The sequence below is a fragment of the Aotus nancymaae genome, unplaced genomic scaffold (genome assembly GCF_030222135.1).
Source record: "Aotus nancymaae isolate 86718 unplaced genomic scaffold, 86718_ANA_hifiasm-v0.15.2.pri h1tg000053l, whole genome shotgun sequence".
Lineage (NCBI taxonomy): Eukaryota > Metazoa > Chordata > Mammalia > Primates > Aotidae > Aotus > Aotus nancymaae.
The window spans coordinates 7,603,126-7,623,791 of NW_026988467.1; the positions used below are offsets into that span (position 1 = coordinate 7,603,126).

Genomic DNA, 20,666 nt, shown 5'->3' on the forward strand with positions numbered 1-20,666 from the left:
GAGCTGCCGCAGCCTCGGTAGTGAGCCGCCGCGGGTCTCTCCCTCACTCGTCCTCCGTGCCTCGCCGCTCTTGGGTTCTTCTGCTCTGTCCGCCGCCATGGCCCAGTGAGTGTCTCGTCATGGGCAGCCAGGCTCGGCCTCGACCTTAGCCTGCGGGGAACTCTCTGGGGAGCGGGATTTGCCTCGTTCTTTTGGACTCCTTCCGCCCTGAGGGTCGCCTGAGCCCACCCGGTGCCCCGGGACCCCGGCCTTACCCGCGGGCCCGACCCCCTGCACTCTCGGCCGCGCAGGCTCGGGGCGGGGCGGGTCGCTTCGAGGGCTAGGGAGGAGGCGCGGCCAGGCCTCGCCGACCCAGCGGGGACACCTGTGGGAAGCGTGCCAGCCGGAGCCGGGCGCGAGGGCGGAGCCGGGGGCCGCCTGCCCGGCAGAGGCTCTGGCTTGCGCGCCCGGCTTCGGCGGCGTCCGCGGGGAGGCGCGGAGGAGAATGTGCAGACCCCAGTCACGGCCGAACGAGGGAGGGCCGGGTCGCTGGGTTGCCGCGCGTCGAGCGGCGCTGACTCCTTTGTTCTGTTTCCATCCCTCCAGAGCTGACATCGCGCTGATCGGATTGGCCGTCATGGGCCAGAACTTAATTTTGAACATGAATGACCACGGCTTTGTGGTAAGCCGCGCGGACGCATTGTCTTCTCTCTGATTCCCGGGCGCCTTAGCCGAGGCAGGCGATGGGTCTGGGAGCGCACGGGTCTCCCGGCCGCGCTTTGCGAACGCGCTCGGTTGCTGCCCGTGGCATTTTTGTATGGAAAAGAGAAGCACCCTGTAGGCGTGGGCGGGGCGGGCCGACCCGGAACTTAGTCCTGCGGAGTGTGCCTGTGGGTCAGTGAGGTTCACAGCCCGAATAAACGGATCAGTGTCTTAAGTAGAGACGAAGGGCGGGGAAGGAGAACCCCTGCTGGCTGTGTAGAGCTCTAACTTGATTGCCTGATAAGTTCTGCGGAGAGTGAAAAATGTTTCTTCTAAATGCTAAAGTGGCTTAGGCGCCAGGATGATCAGTAACAACAGACAGAACCTCCTGTGGAACTGACCGATTCCTGGATTTGATTCTGAGTCCTAACAGGTTACCTGTGGACTCTATCTGACATGCCAGGGGCAGTTGACCTTCGCCTCGGTTCTCTGCCGTTTCATCCTACTGAGGTGACATAACTTTACAGTGAGCCTCCCACAGCTGGGGGAGGGAAAGGCAAAGGCAGGTCTGACCTCCCCCGGAACTTGGGCCGAATAGAAGTGTCATAGTTACTTGGGCCACAGTCTGAAAGTCTTCAGCGTCCTTGATCTCCTACTCAGGCCTTTTGTCCTTCTAGGTCTGTGCTTTTAATAGGACCGTCTCCAAAGTTGATGATTTCTTGGCCAATGAGGCAAAGGGAACCAAAGTGGTGGGTGCTCAGTCCCTAAAGGAGATGGTCTCCAAGCTGAAGAAGCCCCGGCGGATCATCCTCCTGGTGAAGGCTGGGCAAGCGGTTGATGATTTCATCGAAAAATTGGTGAGGCCAGCTCTGCTCTGTTTTTGGTTCCTTCCCTTAGTTCTACTTCCTTTAACTCCAGTTTTTTTTTTTTTTAATTTCTGCTAAGTTCTGACAAAATGATTGCTTAACTGTTGCAGTGTTGGTTAACTTGAGTGGCACTTATGAAGTAACTGTGTCCTTTTGTGGTAGTAATTCTGAGGATACTAACAGACATTTCAATAAAAATTCATTAGGGCACAGTGGCTCAGTTCTGTAATCCCAGCACTTTGAGAGCCTGGTGCAGATGGATTGCTTGAGCCCAGGAGTTCTAGACCAGCCTGGGCAACATGGTGAAACCCTGTGCCCTACATAAAATTTAAAAAATTAGCTGGGTATGGTGGTGCAAGCTTGTGGTCCCAGCTACTTGTGAGGCTGAAGTAGGAGGATCACTTGAGACCACAGTGATCCAAGATCTCACCACTGTACTCCAGATGCCTGGGAGACAGAGCAAGACCCTGTCTCAAAGAAAAAAAAAAATGCCGGGCATAGTAGCTCACACCTGTAATCCCAGCACTTTGATTGGGATTTTGACGTCAGGTGGATCATGACGTCAGGAGTGTAAGACCAGCCTGGCCAAGATGGTGAAACCGCATCTCTACTAAAAATACAAAAATTAGCTGGACATATTGGTGGGCACCTGTAATCCCAGCTGTTCGGGAGGCTGAGGCAGAGGTTGCAGTGAGCCAGGGTCACGCCACTGCACTCCAGCGTGGGTGACAGAACAAGACTCTGTCTCGCAAAAAAAAAAAAAAAAAAAGAATATAAATATTTCACTACTAACTAGTGCTTCTACAGCGTTCTCTATCTTTGATGTTCAAAATAATCTGACAGTGTTGATTGTGTAATATTTACGAGTGTTTATCACTATTCACTAATAAATCCTGGTGTCCGAATTCAGAAATAGATTTCATTTTTCTAAGTATTCCTATAAAGCAACAATTCTGAAGTAGTTGTATAATTTCATATAAATCACAAGAGATCTCCTTAGGGACTGGGTGCAGTTGCTCGAGCCTGTGATCTCAGCACTTTGGGAGGCCAAGGCAGGTGGATCACCTGAGGTCAGGAGTTCGAGACCTGCCTGGCCAACATGGTGAAACTCTGTCTCTACTAAAAATACAAAAATTAGCTGGGCGTGGTGGCGTACACCTGTGATCCCAGCTACTTGGGAGACTGTGACAGGAGAATTGCTTGAACCTGGGAGGCAGAGGTTACGGTGAGCTGAGATCATGCCACTGCCCACCAGCCTGGCAACAGTGACACTTTTTGTCTCAAAAAAATAAAAATAAAAGCAAGAGCTCCCCTTAGGAAATCTTAGGGAGCTGGATGCTTATTTTTGTACCAAACAATTTGTTGGCTTTAGCAAGATATCTTTTTTTGGAAGAAAAAAGTAGGGGAACCATTAGAAATAATGTATTTATGTATCCCCAAATAATTGTACAGTAACAGCTCTGAAAAAACCAGGCACTACCCATTTAGAAGAAATGTTTTGTTGCACACAGTGCAGTGATAGCTCAGGGGAGGCTGAGCATCCTTTATTAGAGGACTGGTGTCAACAGTGGGGTTGTTTCCACAGGGAGAGGGATTTGTAACCAGTATGTCACTGTTTTTCAGACAGATGACCTAGAAAGGAAGAACATTGTGATTTAAAAAAAAAAAGGACATGATAAATTTTTTGTGTGGTGAGCTACCCGTGATCAGTTTCAGAGAAAACTGAAAAATGGTGGATGATTCCTCAATATAGGAAAATACTAAGTAATGTTAACTGGAGCCTTGTGGGGGAAGATTCTGTAATAAATAATAAAGCCGAGCCTGGTTGGTGTGCTGTAGGTGGATATTCATGTTCAAGGCTCTGTCTCTTCCTGATCTCCAAACTGTGGTCATAAAATCATTTATACACTAAACCATTTGATATTGGTTTACTGAATCCCCATTCTCTTCTAGACACAGATGTTGTAGTCAGTGTTTATTTACTTACTTAAAAATAGAAATGGGGTCTTGCCATGCTGTCCAGGCTGGTCTGAAACTTCTGGGCTCAAGCGATCCACCTGCCTCAGCCTCCCAAAGTGTTGGGATGGATTACAGGTGTGAGCCACTGACCCTGGTAAGCCCTAAACTTTTAAATAGAGTCCAACTCTAATCACAGGGAGGGTTATTAAAGATTAAATAGGCTGGGTGCTTTGGCCTCCTGCCGAGCCAGGAGGATCTTTTGAGCCCAGGAGTTTGAGTCTGGCCTGGACAATGAGATTAGCATGGGCAACATGGTGAGACTCCATCTCTACAAAAAAAATTTTTTTTTTTTTTTTAGGCAGAGTCTCACTGTATCGCCCAGGCTGGAGTGCAGTGGCGCGATCTCGGCTCACTGCAGCCTCTGCCTCCTGGGTGCGATTCTTCTGCCTCAGCCTCCTGAGCAGCTGGGATTACAGGTGCAGGCCACCAAACCCGGCTAATTTTTCTATATTTAGTAGAGACGGGGTTTTACCACGTTGGTCGGGCTGGTCTCAAACTCCTGACCTTGTGATCCGCCCACCTCGGCCTCCTAAAGTGCTGAGACTACAGGTGTGAGCCACTGTGCCTGGTCTCTACAAAAAGTTTTTAAAAATTGGCTGGACATTGTAGTTCAAGGAGTTGAAGTTTGCAGTGAGTCATGTTCACACTACTGCATTCCAAGCTGGGCAACAGAATGAGACTCTTTTTAGGCTATGTTTATTTGGAATAAATTCTTGTTTTAATTTGCCAAGGAATGTTCCATTTTTGGTCCATCTTAACGCTAGTGTCTGATTACAGGTACCATTGTTGGACACTGGTGACATCATCATTGATGGAGGAAATTCTGAATATAGGGACACCACAGTAAGTGTTCTTCAGTCTAGATTCTTCCAGGTTTTGAGAACATTCTTAAAAAAGTGTCAGCATTGCATGTGTGACAGTAGGGTGAACTGCCCTGTGGTACTGATTTTTTTGAGATTGCCACTGATATAATAGTTCTTAGCCTTTTTTTCTGCTAAGACACACTGGTTGGGCGACATTCTCAGTCATGCATATAACTCAAAGAGAATGACTACTCAGCTACAGCAGGCTGAGAGTTTATGTTTAACACCTCCCCTTCTCCTTCCAACTAATCCATGATATGTCAACGTATAACTGGTTTAGAACCAGTGCTCTAAGGTATCAAATGCTGGGGGACGTCCTGTGTGCTCTAAAGTGCTGAATGGCAGTAAATTGTATTAAATCAACTCTTAATTGAGTCTTATTATTTAATGTCTTTTCTAGTAAAATGACAGTGTGTGTTTGGCTTAATTATTTCACTTTGGGGAAGAGGTAGGTATCTTGAATGTCCATAGTTGTTTTGTTTTTTAACTCCTACAAATAGGGGATTAACTTTTCTGAGTGATCTGTTATTCCTAGATCCTTGGGTCATTTCCTGTCAAATGGAGACTCTCCCTACCTATCTTATACTTCCTCTCATTTATAAGGAGAAACATTTTTTTGGGAGCATAATGAAACATGGAAACATAATGAAGTTATTTTTCTGTCCTTCAGAGACGGTGCCGAGACCTCAAGGCCAAGGGAATTTTATTTGTGGGGAGTGGAGTCAGTGGCGGAGAGGAAGGGGCCCGGTATGGCCCATCACTCATGCCAGGAGGGAACAAAGAAGCATGGTGAGTGCCATTAACACTGTGCTCATCTCTGTACAGGGGAGCTGGACTTTGAGAATGAATAAGCCAGGAGCAGTTCTGCCACCTCATCTCCACTCTAGCGCCCTGAGGGTGACAGCTGGGAGATGCTGGCAATTTCTTTTATCTAGATGTTTTGTTGCTTTGACATAATACATGTGTACAAACCTCTTTTGCCGTTCTTCTTCTGTTATTTCTATCAAGACTGATACCTGAAGTTCTAAATAGGGTTCCCCCGCACGGGCCAGGCTGGAGTGCAGTGGCAAGATCTTGGCTCACTGCAACCTCTGCCTCTTGGACTCAAGTGATTCTTGTGCCTCAGCCTCCTAGGTAGCTGGGATTACAGGCACCCGCAACCGTGCCTGGCTAATTTTTGTATTTTTAGTAGAGACAGGGTTTCACCATGTTGGCCGGGCTGGTCTCGAACTCCTGACCTTGTGACCTGCGTGCCTCAGCCTCCCAAAGTGCTGGGATTACAGGTGTGAGCCACTGTGCCCGGCTGAGACCTTGTTTCTTAAAAAAAAAGGTTTGAAAATACTTACCTGGGAGCACCTGCACAGTGGGTAGTTAGAAAGGCAGACAGCAGACAGTGCACATAAAAATATTTGACATACGGAGTGCTCCAGCTGTTTTAATCAGTTCTCTTTCCTCATACTGTCTCGGCAGAAGTACAAATGGCACCTTCACCTGAAAGACAGTATAAAAGTTCAGTGAAGCTCTATAGCTTCAGGTGTAGCTGTCTTAATCCCTAATCCTAAATGTTAACTTTGCAACCCTGTAAGATTTTGTGTCTGTACCAAAAACTTTGTGAGGAAGGCCTGACTGGCCAGTAGGGAGAACAGTGAGGGAAAGCCTCATCTCCGTGCTGAGTTGTGGAATGAGTGAACAGCGGCCTTTCTCTGAATGGTAACATAGCTCTCAAAAACGCTGCCTGGTTCTTCACCCAAATCTCCAGAACCATTCTGTGTCTGGCAACACACATTCAGAGAAACAAAAGGGGGTCTCTTCACTTGTTAAAAGCCATTATAAGGAGAAATAAAGAAAAAAAATTAAAAGAGCGTCTCTAAAGGAACTTTGGTATTGCTTGCTGTTTCCAATCATACCTTCTGCTGCTGCAATAGAAATTTCTGAGCCAGGTGCGGTGGCTTATGCCTATAGTCCCAGCACTTTGGGAAGCTGAGGTGTGAGGATTGCTTGAGGCCAGGAGCTCAACACCAGCCTGGGTAACATAGCAAGACCCTGTCTCTACAAAAATTTTTTGGCGGGGCACAGTGGCTCACACTTGTAATCCCAGCACTTAGGAAGGCTGAGGCAGGTTGGATCACAAGGTCAGGAGTTCTAGACCAGCCTGACTAACATGGTAAAACCATGTTTCTACTAAAAAATGCAAAAATTAACCAGGTGTGGTGGTGCGTGCTTGTAATCCCAACTATTCCAGGAGTCTGTGGCAGGAGAATTGCTTGAACCTGGGAAGCAGAAATTGCAATGAGCCAAGATCGTGCCATTGCACTCCAACCTGGGCAACAGTGAGACTCTGTCTCAAAAAAAAAATTTTTTTTTAATTAGCTGGGTGTGTGGCACACACCTGTAGCCCCACCTATCTAGAAGGCTGAGGCAGGAGGATCACCTGAGTCCAGGAGATTGAGGCTGCAGGGAGCCATGATTGCACCACTGCACTCCAGCCTGGGCAATAGAGCGAGACCCTGTCTCTAAGAAGACATTTCTTTGATGATGCTTCTGCTCAGCCTTTCTGTCTGTAGTCTCAGTCCAGTAGTCCAGTCTCTACTTTGAGGGCCCACCAAGATCTGGAGGAGGGGACCAGTTTCAGTCAAGGGTCTGAAGTTTACCTTGAGAACTTACAGCGCATTCATTATCTTTTTTTGGGCACTTCCACTCCCATTAGAAAGAAAAAGGTAGGCCCAGTGCGATGGTGGCTTATGCCTTTAATCCCAGCGCTTTGGGTAGCCATGGTGGGTGGATTACTTGAGCTCAGGAGTTCGAGACCAATCTGGGCAACATGGTAGAACCCTTTCTCTACAAAATCCAAAAAAATGAGCTGGGTGTGGTATCATAGACCTGTAGTCTTAGCTATTTAGGGGGCTGAAGCAGGAGAATCATTTGAACCTGGGAGGTTGAGGAGGCTGCAGTGAGCTGAGAGCACACCACTGCACTCTAGCCTGGGTGACAAAATGAGACCCTGTCTCAAAAAGATGAGGCTTGGTGTCTGTGGGTATGTAATTGGGCTCTCAGCCCGTCTCTTCTCATTAGCTGATCCGCACTGTTTTCACAGGCCCCACATCAAGACCATCTTCCAAAGCATCGCTGCAAAAGTAGGAACTGGAGAACCCTGCTGTGACTGGGCAAGTTCTGGGCGACTCTTTAAAGCCAGTTGGCAATGTGGGCGTGTCTAAGTGATGAATTGTGCAGAGAAAGGCCACTGTGGTCTCCCAGTGGTTAGCTTGGTGACATAAATGTCTCAGTCTTTGATCACTAGCATAGCCAACGCCTAGAATGCATGCCTGCTCTTCATATATTTGTATCTTAACTGACCGTTCGTAGCCTTGAGGTTGATATTAAAAGCAGCCTTCTGTAATTCATCTAAAAGATGGATTTCTATTTTTTTTTTTTTTTTTTTTTTTTTGAGACGGAGTTTCGCTCTTGTTACCCAGGCTGGAGTGCAATGGCGCGATCTCGGCTCACCGCAACCTCCGCCTCCTGGGTTCAGGCAATTCTCCTGCCTCAGCCTCCTGAGTAGCTGGGATTACAGGCACGCGCCACCATGCCCAGCTAATTTTTTGTATTAGTAGTGACGGGGTTTCACCATGTTGACCAGGATGGTCTTGATCTCTTGACCTCGTGATCCACCCTCCTCGGCCTCCCAAAGTGCTGGGATTACAGGCTTGAGCCACCGTGCCCGGCCTAAGATGGATTTCTTAAAAAGGAACAGGATGAAGTGAAGTAAGATTTTTTTTGAACTATATTATTTGATGGCCAAAGGAAAGCATGTCAGAATCAGAAGTGGGGTTTGCTTGTCTGGATGAAAGGAAGAGGATCGAATATCCTGTTGCTGTGTCAAATGTCCTGGCCATGAATGTAGAAAATTCCCGTTCCTGTAGCATGGGATTCAGGCATTCTGTGCTTGAACAAAGCAGCCTGCTGACTTGCACCCTAACTGAATGAGAAGGAGGACTAGGCCAGTTCAGAGCTACTTCCCCAGTTCTATTTTGTGGGTTTTTTTTTTTCTATTGCCCAGGCTGCAGTACAGTGATGTGATCTCAGCTCACTGCAACATCCGCCTCCCAGGCTCAAGTGATCCTCCTGCCTCAGCCTCCTCAGTAGCTGGGACTGCAGGTGCATGCCACCACACCTAGCTAATTTTTGTATTTTTTGTAGAGACAGAGTTTCACCATGTCACCCAAGCTGGTCTCAAACTCCTGAACTCTCACGTCATACGCCTGCCTTGGCCTCTGAAAGTGCTGGGATTACAGGCATGAGCCACCATGTCCGACCTCGTGTTGCTGTTAAAGTAAACTTTATCTTATATTGTAGATAAACACTAGGCTCAGGAGACCCGAGTAGTAATTCTGGCTGTCCATTAACTTAACTGTGACATCAGGCAAGCCATATCCCTTTGTGGACTTAGTTTCCTTACCTGTAAGATGGTTTGGACTAGATCTCCAAGCTCCCTTTAGCTCCTGATTCCTTTTAATTTTATATCAGCAGTATTAATGCTAATTTTATTATTCAATTTTATTTTATATGAGATCAACGGGGATGTTGAAATAAGGACTCAAGGTCTGTGAGGAATCAGGGATGCCCTCCTTTCTAGGTCAGCCAGTGCTTGGTGGCTTTGGCTACAGCAGCTCACCTGTCCTTACCTTTTCACTAGTGGTCAGCCACTGAGCTCAGTCAGAATCTGCTTAGGGTAGAAAAAGGCTGGTGCTGGGACTGACATAAAGGGCTGAGTAATCTTCTCATTAGTATGAAGGATTGGAAAGGGAATTGTGTTCCCTGACAGTAGATTACTACAGTAAAAGAGGCTGGGTGCAGCGGCCCATGCTGTGATCCCAGCATTTTAGGAGGATCCCTTGAGCCCAGGAGTCCAAGGCTGCAGTGAGCCATGATCACACCACTGCACTCCAGCCTGGGTAACAGAGCAAGACCCTGTTTCTTAAAAAAAAAAAAAGAGGCACATGGCTCAGACGTGTAATCCTAGCACTTTGGGAGGCTGAAGCGGGTGGATCACCTGAGGTCAGGAGTTCGAGACCAGCCTGGCCAACATGGTGAAACCTTGTCTAATAAAAATACAAAAAATTAGCTGGGCATGGTGGCAGGCCCTGGTGTAATCCCTGCTATTCGGGAAGCTGAGGCAGGAGAGTCGCTCGAACCTGGGAGGCGGAGGTTGCAGTGAGCCAAGATCACGCCCTTGCATTCCAGCCTGTGCAACAAGAGCGAAACTCTGTCTCCAGGAAAGAAAAAAAAAAAAAAAACCCTCAGGTGATCCACTCACTTCGGCCAGACTCTGTCTCAAAAAAAAAAAAAAAAAAAGCCTGGTGTGGTGGCTCACACCTGTAATCCCAGCACTTTGGGAGGCCGAGGCGGGCAGATCACAAGATCAAGAGATTGAGACCATTCTGGCCAATATGGTGAAACTCCATCTCTACTAAAAAATACAAAAATTAGCTGGGCTGGTGGTGCATGCCTGTAGTCCCAGCTACTCAGGAGGCTGAGGCAGGAGAATCACTTGAGCCTAGGAGGCAAAGTTTGCAGTAAGCTGAGATTGCTCCACTGCACTCCAGCCTGGCAACAGAGTAAGACTCCATCTCAAAAAAAAAAAAAGAAACATGGACAATTCGTCCTAATGGAAGCATCAGTCATATTATCCAAGTGGTAACTGCCAGGAGAGAGACTGCCCAGGTCATCCAAACACTGGGCCTCCTGGGCAGGTGTATCCCTGTATTGGAGCTAGGTGTAGATGGCTGAGAACCTGATGCCATGAACTGTTTGGCTCTTGTCACTCCTTTTGTTCCAGTTCCTTGACAATTAAATAATTTTTAGATAATCTGGCTTCCCAGTTACTGTCTATAGGAACAGAATGTGTTGAGCAGACTAACATTTGTAACCACGAAGATCCATAGTTAAGTTTTTCATTCTACATTCATAAACAGGTATTCTGATTTTATACATCTTGCCAGCTTATAAATAAAGATTTTGTCAATGATGGGACCTTGAAGGGATACCTTTCTGGGTTTACAAAGTTGAGACCTTGGATCTAGGGTCATTTTACTTAGTAGCTATTAGGAACAACTGCAATACATTCATATTTAAAAAAAAAGTGATTTAATTAGCCAATATATTTTAACCTCTAGATGCTAGAAAAGTGGTAACTTTGGGAAAAAGAGGACTTTTTTCTTGTGGGTGGGGGCTGGGAAGGCAGGGAGTTGCTTTGAATGATGGGGAAGAGTAGAAAATACAGGCTAAAGGACCATAGGTGTTTAGAGTGAATTCAGGGACTTCGAGAAACCTTTAGAAAAATGAGTCTGGAATTAGTGTTAAATAATATTGTACTGGACTGAAGCTTGTGTTGAATTGCTATATGATTCTTGTATCAAAAATACTGTATTCGTTTTATACTTGTTATTTTTTGTGTAGAGAGATAGCTTTGCCAGGGACGTTCAGCGTCAAAGCTGATGGGGACTTCTCTGGTGTGTTGCCTGCCTCTCTGAGGGCCTCTTGGTGCTTGTTGTCCTGACAGGTGGGAGAAGAGGGAGCAGGCCACTTCGTGAAGATGGTGCACAACGGGATAGAGTATGGGGACATGCAGCTGATCTGCGAGGCGTACCACCTGATGAAAGACGTGCTAGGCATGGCACAGGACGAGATGGCGCAGGTCAGGCCCTAGCACTGCCTCTGTGTCCACGCTGCAGGAAGTGCTCACTTGACCACTGACACTGAATTTTTATTCATTCCTATCCCCTTGGCCATTCTGGTGGCCTTCAAAGACTTGGCCTAATTTAAGGGACACCGTCAGTAATAGGGCTGTACACTATGCTAGTTAGTCACTAAGCAGAATGTCCCCGCAGAGTCTGGGTGGTTCTCATCACCACCATTCAGTGTACCTTACCTGGGGTCAGAAACTGCGTCACTTCACATACCTGTCTCATTTACTCCCACAATCATCCCACACGGCAGATGCAGCAGAAGCTTTCTTTTCTGATCAAGTTGGAATTGGCTTTTTGATAGTTAATCCAAAAAGTTAGTCCAAGTAGGGAAGTGGAAGCATTCCCCCACCATTTTATTATGAAAACATTCAAGCATACAGCACAGTTGAGAGTTTTACAGTGAACACCCGGATACATACTGCCTCCTTTCTCCTGTACACAGGTTCTTGTACTTGATTTATCAATGTCTGTCCATCCCCCATCAATTTCGTTGTATTTTTTGGATACATTCAAAGTAAACTACAGGTATCTGTACTTTTGTTTTCCCTAAATACTTCAGATGAATATATCTTTATCATGAGGTAAACATATTTAAAACATAGGAAAGGACCTTCATTTAGCTGTCATTTTTTGTAGGGCCAAGCCCTGCTTGTTAAGTATGGTTTGCTGATGTGTGTTTTATCCTTGTCTTACCATCTAGAATTTCTAGTTATTTCAAATGGGACGTGATCTACAGACACGAGCAAAGCATATAGTATAGAAGCTTTCCAGATTTTTTGTTGTTTTTCTCCTAATTTTTTATTCATGTCATCCTCACTTATTTCAACTATTATTTGTTGCACTGGCCAGCTTTTATTGTTCTTTCTAAAACATTACCTTAGTTTTCTTTCACAGAAATAGTGCTTTTCTCTTTGTGTTCATTTTTAATTGGCGTATATAATATTTAATGTGTTCACTCAGCAAACACACATGAATGCTTTATTCCAGGCATGATTTAAATGCTGGGGATATATATATAATAGTGAGGAAAACAAAGTCCCCGCCCTCCTGGAGCTGAGAAGACAGACAATAATAAATAAACAGTATAAAACTAGTTAGTGCCGGGCGCGGTGGCTCACGCCTGTAATCCCAGCACTTTGGGAGGCTGAGGAGGGTGGATCATGAGGTCAAGAGATCGAGACCATCCTGGTCAACATGGTGAAACCCCGTCTCTACTAAAAATACAAAAAATTAGCTGGGCATGGTGGCGCATGCCTGTAATCCCAGCTACTCAGGAGGCTGAGGCAGGAGAATTGCCTGAACCCAGGAGGCGGAGGTTGCGGTGAGCCGAGATCACGCCATTGCACTCCAGCCTGGCTAACGAGCGAAACGCTGTCTCAAAAAAAAAAATAAAAAAATTGAAAAACTAGTTAGTGATGACTGGGAAAGAACAGTAAACTGGGATGAGATGGGGTGATTGCAGACTTCGGGGAAGGCAGCGGTGCACAGAGACCTCAGTGAAGTGAGGAGCCCTTGGCTTTCAGGAGAGAACACTTCTGGTGGCCAAAATTTCTGCGTAACCGGGGTCAGATCAAACACAACTAATGCTGGGTTAGCATAAAACTCCCCCAGCAGGAGCAGCAGTCCCCAGGCAGACGCGAGCAGAGTCTGCTGGCAACTGTGAGCATTGGTCAGCATGGACACTGGACAGGGGGCTTCCTTTCACAGCCCTGGTTCTCTCCTGTGTTCTGCACGTAGGCCTTTGAAGATTGGAACAAGACAGAGCTAGACTCATTCCTGATTGAAATCACAGCCAATATTCTCAAGTTCCAAGATGCTGATGGCAAACATCTGCTGCCAAAGATCAGGGACAGCGCAGGGCAGAAGGGCACAGGGAAGTGGACCGCCATCTCCGCCCTGGAGTACGGTGTACCCGTCACCCTCATTGGTAATGTTCCCCTTTCCGCTTGAGCCCTTTCTTCCACTATTCTGATCTTGATGTCTGGAGGACGGTACAGACTGATCTTTAGAGAATCTCTTCAGTCCTTTTGAGCTTTCAGAGTGCCTTTTGCTCTTTCTGTGAAGAAGCTGACCTGACAGCGTGAGAGAGTCTGATGCTACTTTTGATTCTCTTCTTTGTAGTTCTTATGTCATTCATACAGACTGTGAGGTAAATTCAGAAGCAACTGTCCTTCCTATTCAGTTTATCTTTGGAATATTTTAGCATTAGTGATTTAATTATAGTCAATGATCTAAGATCTTATTTTGGGGGCAGGTAACTTGAGTGAAGTTTTTCATAGAAAAGTTCATGAATAATGGGGCTGGGCATGGTGGCTCACGCCTGTAATCCCAGCACTTTGGGAGACTGAGGCGGGTGGATCACCTGAGATCAGGAGTTCAATACCAGCCTGGCCAATGTGGAGAAACCGCGTCTCTACTAAAAATACATAAAATTAGCTGGGCATGGTGGCGCGTGCCTGTAATCCCAGCTACTCAGGAGGCTGACGCAGGAGAATTGCCTGAACCCAGGAAGCGGAGATTGCAGTGAGCCGAGATGGCACCATTGCACTCCAGCCTGGGTAACAAGAGCAAAACTCCATCTCAAAAAAAAAAAAAAAAAAAAATTAGCTGGGTATGGTGGTGGACGCCTGTAATTCCAGCTACTTGGGAGGCTGAGGCAGGAAAATCACTTGACCCGGAGAGGCGGAGGTTGCAGTGAGCCAAGATCGGGCCACTGTGTTCCAGCCTGGGTGACAGAGTGAGATTCCATCTCAAAAATAAACAAAAAATAAAAAAACAGTATTTTTCCCATTTGCTCCTCTAGATACAGGTTGCCATTCTTTCCCTAGACTCCTCCCTCCTTTTGACCTCCCCATTCATTGTGCCTTGCCCTGTTGTGTGTGGCGTAAGGAGAGTTAAGGAGGGAAGTCGGTGGTTTTTACAGTCCGGTGCTGTATAGAAGGAAGTTGGCTGCTTTTAGCAGATCTGAGCTATAACATAGGTGAGCAGGGAGCGGCCAATAGCTAGGAGCAGTTTATTCGTCACGGACTCAAGTGTGTGTGAAAGTATTGGGATCTCAGAATCCTACTCTGCTCCTGTGGATCCATACACTCCTTCCCCTAAGGACAGCTGGGCCCACCCCCTGGCTGGGAGCCCTCATTATTTGTGAAATAATGGGGAAGTCTCCCAGCCGCCCTCTCCCCATGTAACAGGAAGAGTTTGCCTCATCGCCTGTTGCACTAGTCATCTTACAAAAGCTTCCTTCTAGAAATGCTAAGTCATCCTGTGTGTGCATTTGGGCCAAGAGAAAGGCAGCTGCTTTTGTGTTTTTCAAGTAGGGTTAGTAATCTCAAGCTATCGCTGCTCCTTTTTCCTCAGAAATAAAGTCCTCTGCTAGTTCCCGAGATTTATTTCATTTTGTCTGTGGGGGGACAAATGGCTAAGGAGTCATTTATTAATCCCAGCACTTTGGGAGGCCAAGGTGGGTGGATCACAAGGTTAAGAGTTCAAGACCAGCCTGACCAATATGGTGAAACTCCATCTCTACTAAAAATACAAAAATTAGCCAGGCATGGTGGTGAGTGCCTGTAATCCCAGCTACATGAGAAGCTGAGGAAGGAGAATCGCTTGAACCCAGGAGCCGGAGGTCAGTGAGCTGAGATGGCACCACTGCACTCCAGTCTGGGCTACAGAGTGACACCCTGCCTCAAAACAAACAGAAAAGAGTCCTTTATTCTAAGTATATAAATTGTCAGTTGAGCAAGTAGTCTTTTATAAAGGATACTTTTTGAAAATACTAAATGTATTAATATTAACATGCATTGAAATTTTTTTATTCAAATGAAGTAAAATGTGAAACTTTGATGATCATGGATATATTGAAAACCATAAAATATTAAAAACCTTAACATTTTTTGAGAGATGAGTCTGTGTGACTTCTCAATGTAATATCTTCAAAAAAAAAAAAATTAAAGTCCTCTAAATTGAATTTGAAATTGTACTTGTGGACCAACACTGAGTAATTCTACATAACAGTGGTTTTTATTTTATTTTATTGTTTTTAGAGAAAGGGTCTTACTCTGTTCCAGGCTGGAGAGCAGTGGTGTGATCATGGCTCACTATAGCCTTGAAACCCTGGGCTCAAGTGATCCTCCCACCTCAGCCTCCCCAAGTACTGGGATTACAGGTGTTAGCCACCTTGCCCAGCCATAACAGTGGTTTTTAACCTCTTCATTTTCCCTCAAAACTCCCCTTTGAATTTCATGTTAATCTTTGTGGCTGAATTCTCATGTTTATATTGGAAGATTGTCTTGGAGTTTTAGGTATCAAATTAACTTAGACCTTCTTATAAAAGTTCTTTCTGATCCATGTTAACTTTTGTGGCCTAAGGTTGAAACTTTCACCTCTCTGTATAAACAGACTTTCCTGCTCCGTCTTTCTTCTGGTTGCTGTGTGAACTCTGGTGATCTATTCCCTCTTCCCGCTACCCCCATGTAGGAGAAGCTGTCTTTGCTCGGTGCTTATCATCTCTGAAGGATGAGAGAATTCAAGCTAGCAAAAAGCTGAAGGGTCCCCAAAAGTTCCAGTTCGATGGTGATAAGAAATCATTCCTGGAGGACATTCGGAAGGTGGGACACATCCCTGACAGTGATCTTTGTTGGTCCCATGGCAGGCAGTGGGGGTGGGGGTTGTTGTGGGAGAACACGTGAGACCACAAGTGGCAGGTGGAATGAAGTTCAGCCTTCACTTGGATCTTGACTTACAGCCTTTTCCTAGAATCTTGTCCCTTCTAGGATCTCCACTGCTGATGAGAGTAAGACTGGTAGACATGAGGCGGTCCCTCTCCTAATCGCAATCCTCATAGGTCTCTGTGTCACTCTTCAGGCCCTCTACGCTTCCAAGATCATCTCTTATGCTCAAGGCTTTATGCTGCTAAGGCAGGCAGCCACTGAATTTGGCTGGACACTCAATTATGGTGGCATCGCCCTGATGTGGAGAGGGGGCTGCATCATCAGAAGGTAAGTGAGAGGCAGCCTGGGAAGAACTCATGCTGCTGTGCGGAAGTGCAAGCTTAGGATAACACTGAGCTTGAGCAGTTTCCAGGGATGTGCAGTTAGCCCCATAACTAGACACTGGCAACAAGATGGGTTTAGATTATCTTCTGGCTCCCTTCTTCCCTGTACCTCTGTTGCTCTAACTAGATTTTCCACTCTACACCTTTTTCTGTTTTTTTTTGAGATGGAGTTTCGCTCTTGTTACCCAGTCTGGAGTGCAATGGCGCCATCTCGGCTCACCGCAACCTCTGCCTCCTGGGTTCAAGCAATTCTCCTGCCTCAGCCTCCTGAGTAGCTGGGATTACAGGCACGCGCCACCATGCCCAGCTAATTTTTTGTATTTTTAGTAGAGACGGGGTTTCACCATGTTGACCAGGATGGTCTCGATCTCTTGACCTCGTGATCCACCCTCCTCGGCCTCCCAAAGTGCTGGGATTACAGGCGTGAGCCACCACATCCGGCCCCACTCTACACCTTTGAAAGTGCCTCTAGGGACTTTTGCTCTTTATTTTCATTGAAAATGTCAAATCATAGAAAATGTAGCATTCCTACACGTGACGTTACATTGTTCACGTTAGCTGAAGATTCATTTGATGAATCTTATTTTTCTGAAATAGATGATTCTAATGTTAGTTCTCTTTAGAAATGACTCCAAGAATAGTCTTTAAGTTTTATTTTCACACTGAATATCTGTCAGATTTGCTTCAGCCTCAAAAAGCATGTTTATGTAAAATTAAATGAGCGCTGGCAGCACGCTGCACTTAACAGCTAGCTTGAAGAGATGAGAAATAGAACTTTGTACTTCGCCAGAGTATACATCAGCTTCCAACTTACTTTCCTGTTAGAGATAAGATTCATTGCTTTCTTCCCCCTCGATTATTTCAGTGTATTCCTAGGAAAGATAAAGGATGCATTTGATCGAAACCCAGAACTCCAGAACCTCCTACTGGACGACTTCTTTAAGTCAGCTGTTGAAAACTGCCAGGTATGTAGCCTAGAGCTCGCGCCATTGGTACTCTACCTCCTGGGGGCCATCAGTTTTTCTCTCTCTTTTTTATCTGAGACAGAGTCTCCCTCTGTTGCTCAGGCTGGAGTGCAGTGGTATGATCTTGGCTCACTGCCATCTCCGCCTCCCAGGTTCAAGTAATTCTCCTGCCTCAACCTCCTGAGTAGCTGGGACTACAGGCATGTGCCACCACACCCAGCTAATTTGTTTTTGTATTTTTAGTAGAGATGAGGTTTTACCTTGTTGGCCAGGCTGGTCTCAAACTCCTGACCTTGTGATCCGCCCACCTCGGCCTCCTAAAGTGCTAGGATTACAGGCTTGAGCCACTGTGCCTGGCCTAACGATCAGTTTTTTGTTTACCCACATTGATGTGAATGAAAATCTGTCAGTGTTTCCAGGGGTAAATCACTAATCTCTGGCCTTGCATTTTGTGCTCAGGACTCCTGGCGGCGGGCAGTCAGCACTGGGGTCCAGGCTGGCATTCCCATGCCCTGTTTTACCACTGCCCTCTCCTTCTATGACGGGTACAGACATGAGATGCTTCCAGCCAACCTCATCCAGGTAAGCTTGCAGGGCAGGGGTTAACCTGGCTGGCCCCGAGGGGCATGCGCCACAGACTATCCTGACCAACCTACTCTCTTGTTTCCTAGGCTCAGCGGGATTACTTCGGGGCCCACACCTATGAACTCTTGGCCAAACCAGGGCAGTTTATCCACACCAATTGGACAGGCCATGGTGGCAGTGTGTCATCCTCGTCATACAATGCCTAATCACGCTGCTTCTGTCACCCTCCACAATTCCACAGTCCAGGACATTCCATGTGCCTCATGATGCGCCCACATGGCCCTTTGCCCTATTTTCTGTTCAAATCTTTTTTAAAAAAGTGTTTTAAGTGACTCCTGAGGAAGGCATAGAGTTTATTTGTAAAGTAGCTTTGTGAGAGCTGCTGCGCCCTCTGCCCTTGCCTCTTGGGACTGACCAGGAGCTGTTTACGTACATAGATGTGGGAACCTCCTCCTCACAGCAGTGTCCCCTGTGCTGGTGTGGTTCCCATCACACAGATGGGAAGAGTGTCTGTGCACTCTAATCAACTGGAACCTCTGTATCATGCGGCTCAATTCCCTTTTCCTTTACTCAATAAAACCGACATCAGACTGAGGCTCTTTCTCTAGATTCTTTTTTTTTTTTTTTTTTTTTTTTTTGAGACGGAGTTTCGCTCTTGTTACCCAGGTTGGAGTGCAATGGTGCCATCTCGGCTCACCGCAACCTCCGCCTCCTGGGTTCAGGCAATTCTCCTGCCTCAGCCTCCTGAGTAGCTGGGATTACAGGCACGTGCCACCATGCCCAGCTAATTTTTGTATTTTTAGTAGAGACGGGGTTTCACCATGTTGACCAGGATGGTCTCGATCTCTTGACCTCGTGATCCACCCTCCTCGGCCTCCCAAAGTGCTGGGATTACAGACGTGAGCCACCGCGCCCGGCCCTTCTCTAGATTCTTAAGCAGTCTCACCTCGGCCACATGGAGCCATTATCCCCATTGGCAGAAAGATTTTTCTTTAAAAAAAAAAAAAAAAAAAAAGGGGGGCCAGGCGCAGTGGCTCAGGCCTATAATGCCAGTCCTTTTGGAGGCTGAGGCAGGTGGATCATGAGGTCAAGAGATTGAGACCATCCTGGTCAATATGGTGAAACCCTATCTCTACTAAAAAAAAAATACAAAAATTAGCTAAGCATGGTGGTGCGCGCCTGTAGTCCCAGCTACTTGGGAGGCTGAGGCAGGAGAATTACTTGAATCCAGGAGGCAGAGGTTGCGGTGAGCCAAGATCGTGCCATTGCACTGCAGCCTGGGTAACAAGATCGACACTCCGTCTAAAAAAGAAACACATTTAGGATCATGCTTAACTCACAGAAGGCAGGCAGGGAGAGCGCACCAGGGGTTTTAGTCCACTGGGCACGTTTATTTCTCCAGGTGGGCCGTGCGTATGTGAATGTTCACTCTAACATGCTTTTTCTTTCTTTTTTTTTGCTCCTGGCAAGCTGTGTGTGACATTGTTTATGCCTTTTTGTATGTCAAATACTTCATAATAAACTTTCTAGAGAATTACACTTTAATGATAGGCTTAGCTTGGTCATTTCCTTTCTCACATCTGTCACTAAGTTAGGCCCAGGGATTCAGTGCGGGATTTTGAACAATCTAAGCCTGCTCCTTAAACCAGGCTTTTCACTTGATCTTATTTACTCAGAAAAAATAAAAACCTGCCAGCATACTGATACGATTATGTGGCCTGGGGCCATGTTACAGGCTCCCTGCAGCGGTCTGACTTCATGATCTCCCTGGAGTGCTAAGAAAGTCCTAAGAGTTGCCTAAGAGGAGCAAATGGTGCCTGTGCCTCCACACCTACTGTCTACAGTATGACCTCTGACCTCTTAGAGCTAATGTGAAAGAGACAATTTTCATTCAATCACCAGCTTTTTATTTTTACATTTTGTTAGAGATGTGATCTTGCTATGATGCCCAGGCTGATGTCGAGCACCCTGGGCTCAAGCGATTCTCCCACATTGGCCTCCCAAGGTGCTGGGATTACAGGCCCTCCCTGCACATTTAAGAGAAGCCCAAGTAGCCCCACGTGATGGATTGTTCTTTTTTTTAAAGACAGAGTCTCGCTCTGACACGCAGGCTGGAGTGCAGTAGCATGATCTCAGCTCATCACAACCTCTGCCTCCCAGGTTGAAGTGATTCTCCTGCCGCAGCCTCCTGAGTAGCTGGGGCAACAGGTGCCCACCACCATGCCTGGCTAGAGATGGGGTCTCACCATGTTGGCCAAGCTGGTCTCAAAGTCCTGACCTCAAGATCCACCTGCCTCAGCCTCCCAAAGTGCTGGGATTACAGGCGTGAGCCACTGTGCCCAGCTGGGATTGATGTTTAAGAGTTGTGAAAGGCACTGCTCAAGGGGGATCTTTTGATCTGGCTCTGAGGTTGATGGAGGATGCTGCTGGAATGGAGAGATAACAGCAGGAAGTCAGAGGCTAAGTGTCAACAGGACTTAAAGCTGGATTGCCCAGGATGTTTGAAACAGTAATGATCAGAAGGGAAACCACTCAGCCCCTTTCTGTTACCTTCCAAAAAGCTGCGAATGGTAGAGTTTGGTTTCAAATCCAGCCCCCTTTGCTCACTAGCTGTAAGACTTTGGGGAAATTATTTACTATCTCTGATCTCAGTTTCTCATTTGTAAAATGGGAAATGTGTCCTTGAGACTATTTTGAGGATTCACTAAGGGAAAACAAAACAGTGCCTGGCACATAAATACACAAGCGGCAGCAAAGCTGGGTGTGGTGGCTCACACCTGTAATCTCAGCATTTTGGAAGGCCAAGGTGGGAGGACTGCTTGAGACCAGCCTGGGCAACACAGTGAGATCCCCATCTCTACAAAAAATAAAAAGTAGCTGAGCACGGT

The 20,666-nt window shown here is 46.6% G+C and overlaps 1 protein-coding gene across 1 annotated transcript; it reads left to right on the top strand.

The window, feature by feature from the left end:
* Window positions 1-18,373, top strand: PGD (phosphogluconate dehydrogenase). The gene is made up of 13 exons (XM_012473614.3): window positions 1-105; window positions 586-661; window positions 1,359-1,538; window positions 4,344-4,409; window positions 5,100-5,218; window positions 7,524-7,593; window positions 10,989-11,123; window positions 12,913-13,102; window positions 15,652-15,782; window positions 16,039-16,172; window positions 17,094-17,193; window positions 17,653-17,775; window positions 17,865-18,373. Exons 1-13 carry the CDS (start codon window positions 98-100, stop codon window positions 17,982-17,984), a joined length of 1,452 nt encoding a protein of 483 aa, XP_012329037.1. The 5' UTR covers window positions 1-97; the 3' UTR covers window positions 17,985-18,373.
* The last annotated feature ends 2,293 nt before the right edge of the window (window positions 18,374-20,666 follow it).

What these genes read in the sequence shown, in the direction of transcription:
- PGD (XM_012473614.3), top strand. An exon ending in TGTACCCGTCACCCTCATTG is followed by an intron (nt 13,103 to 15,651) that starts GTAATGTTCCCC and finishes ACCCCCATGTAG; the next exon opens with GAGAAGCTGTCTTTGCTCGG. An exon ending in GGGGGCTGCATCATCAGAAG is followed by an intron (nt 16,173 to 17,093) that starts GTAAGTGAGAGG and finishes CGATTATTTCAG; the next exon opens with TGTATTCCTAGGAAAGATAA.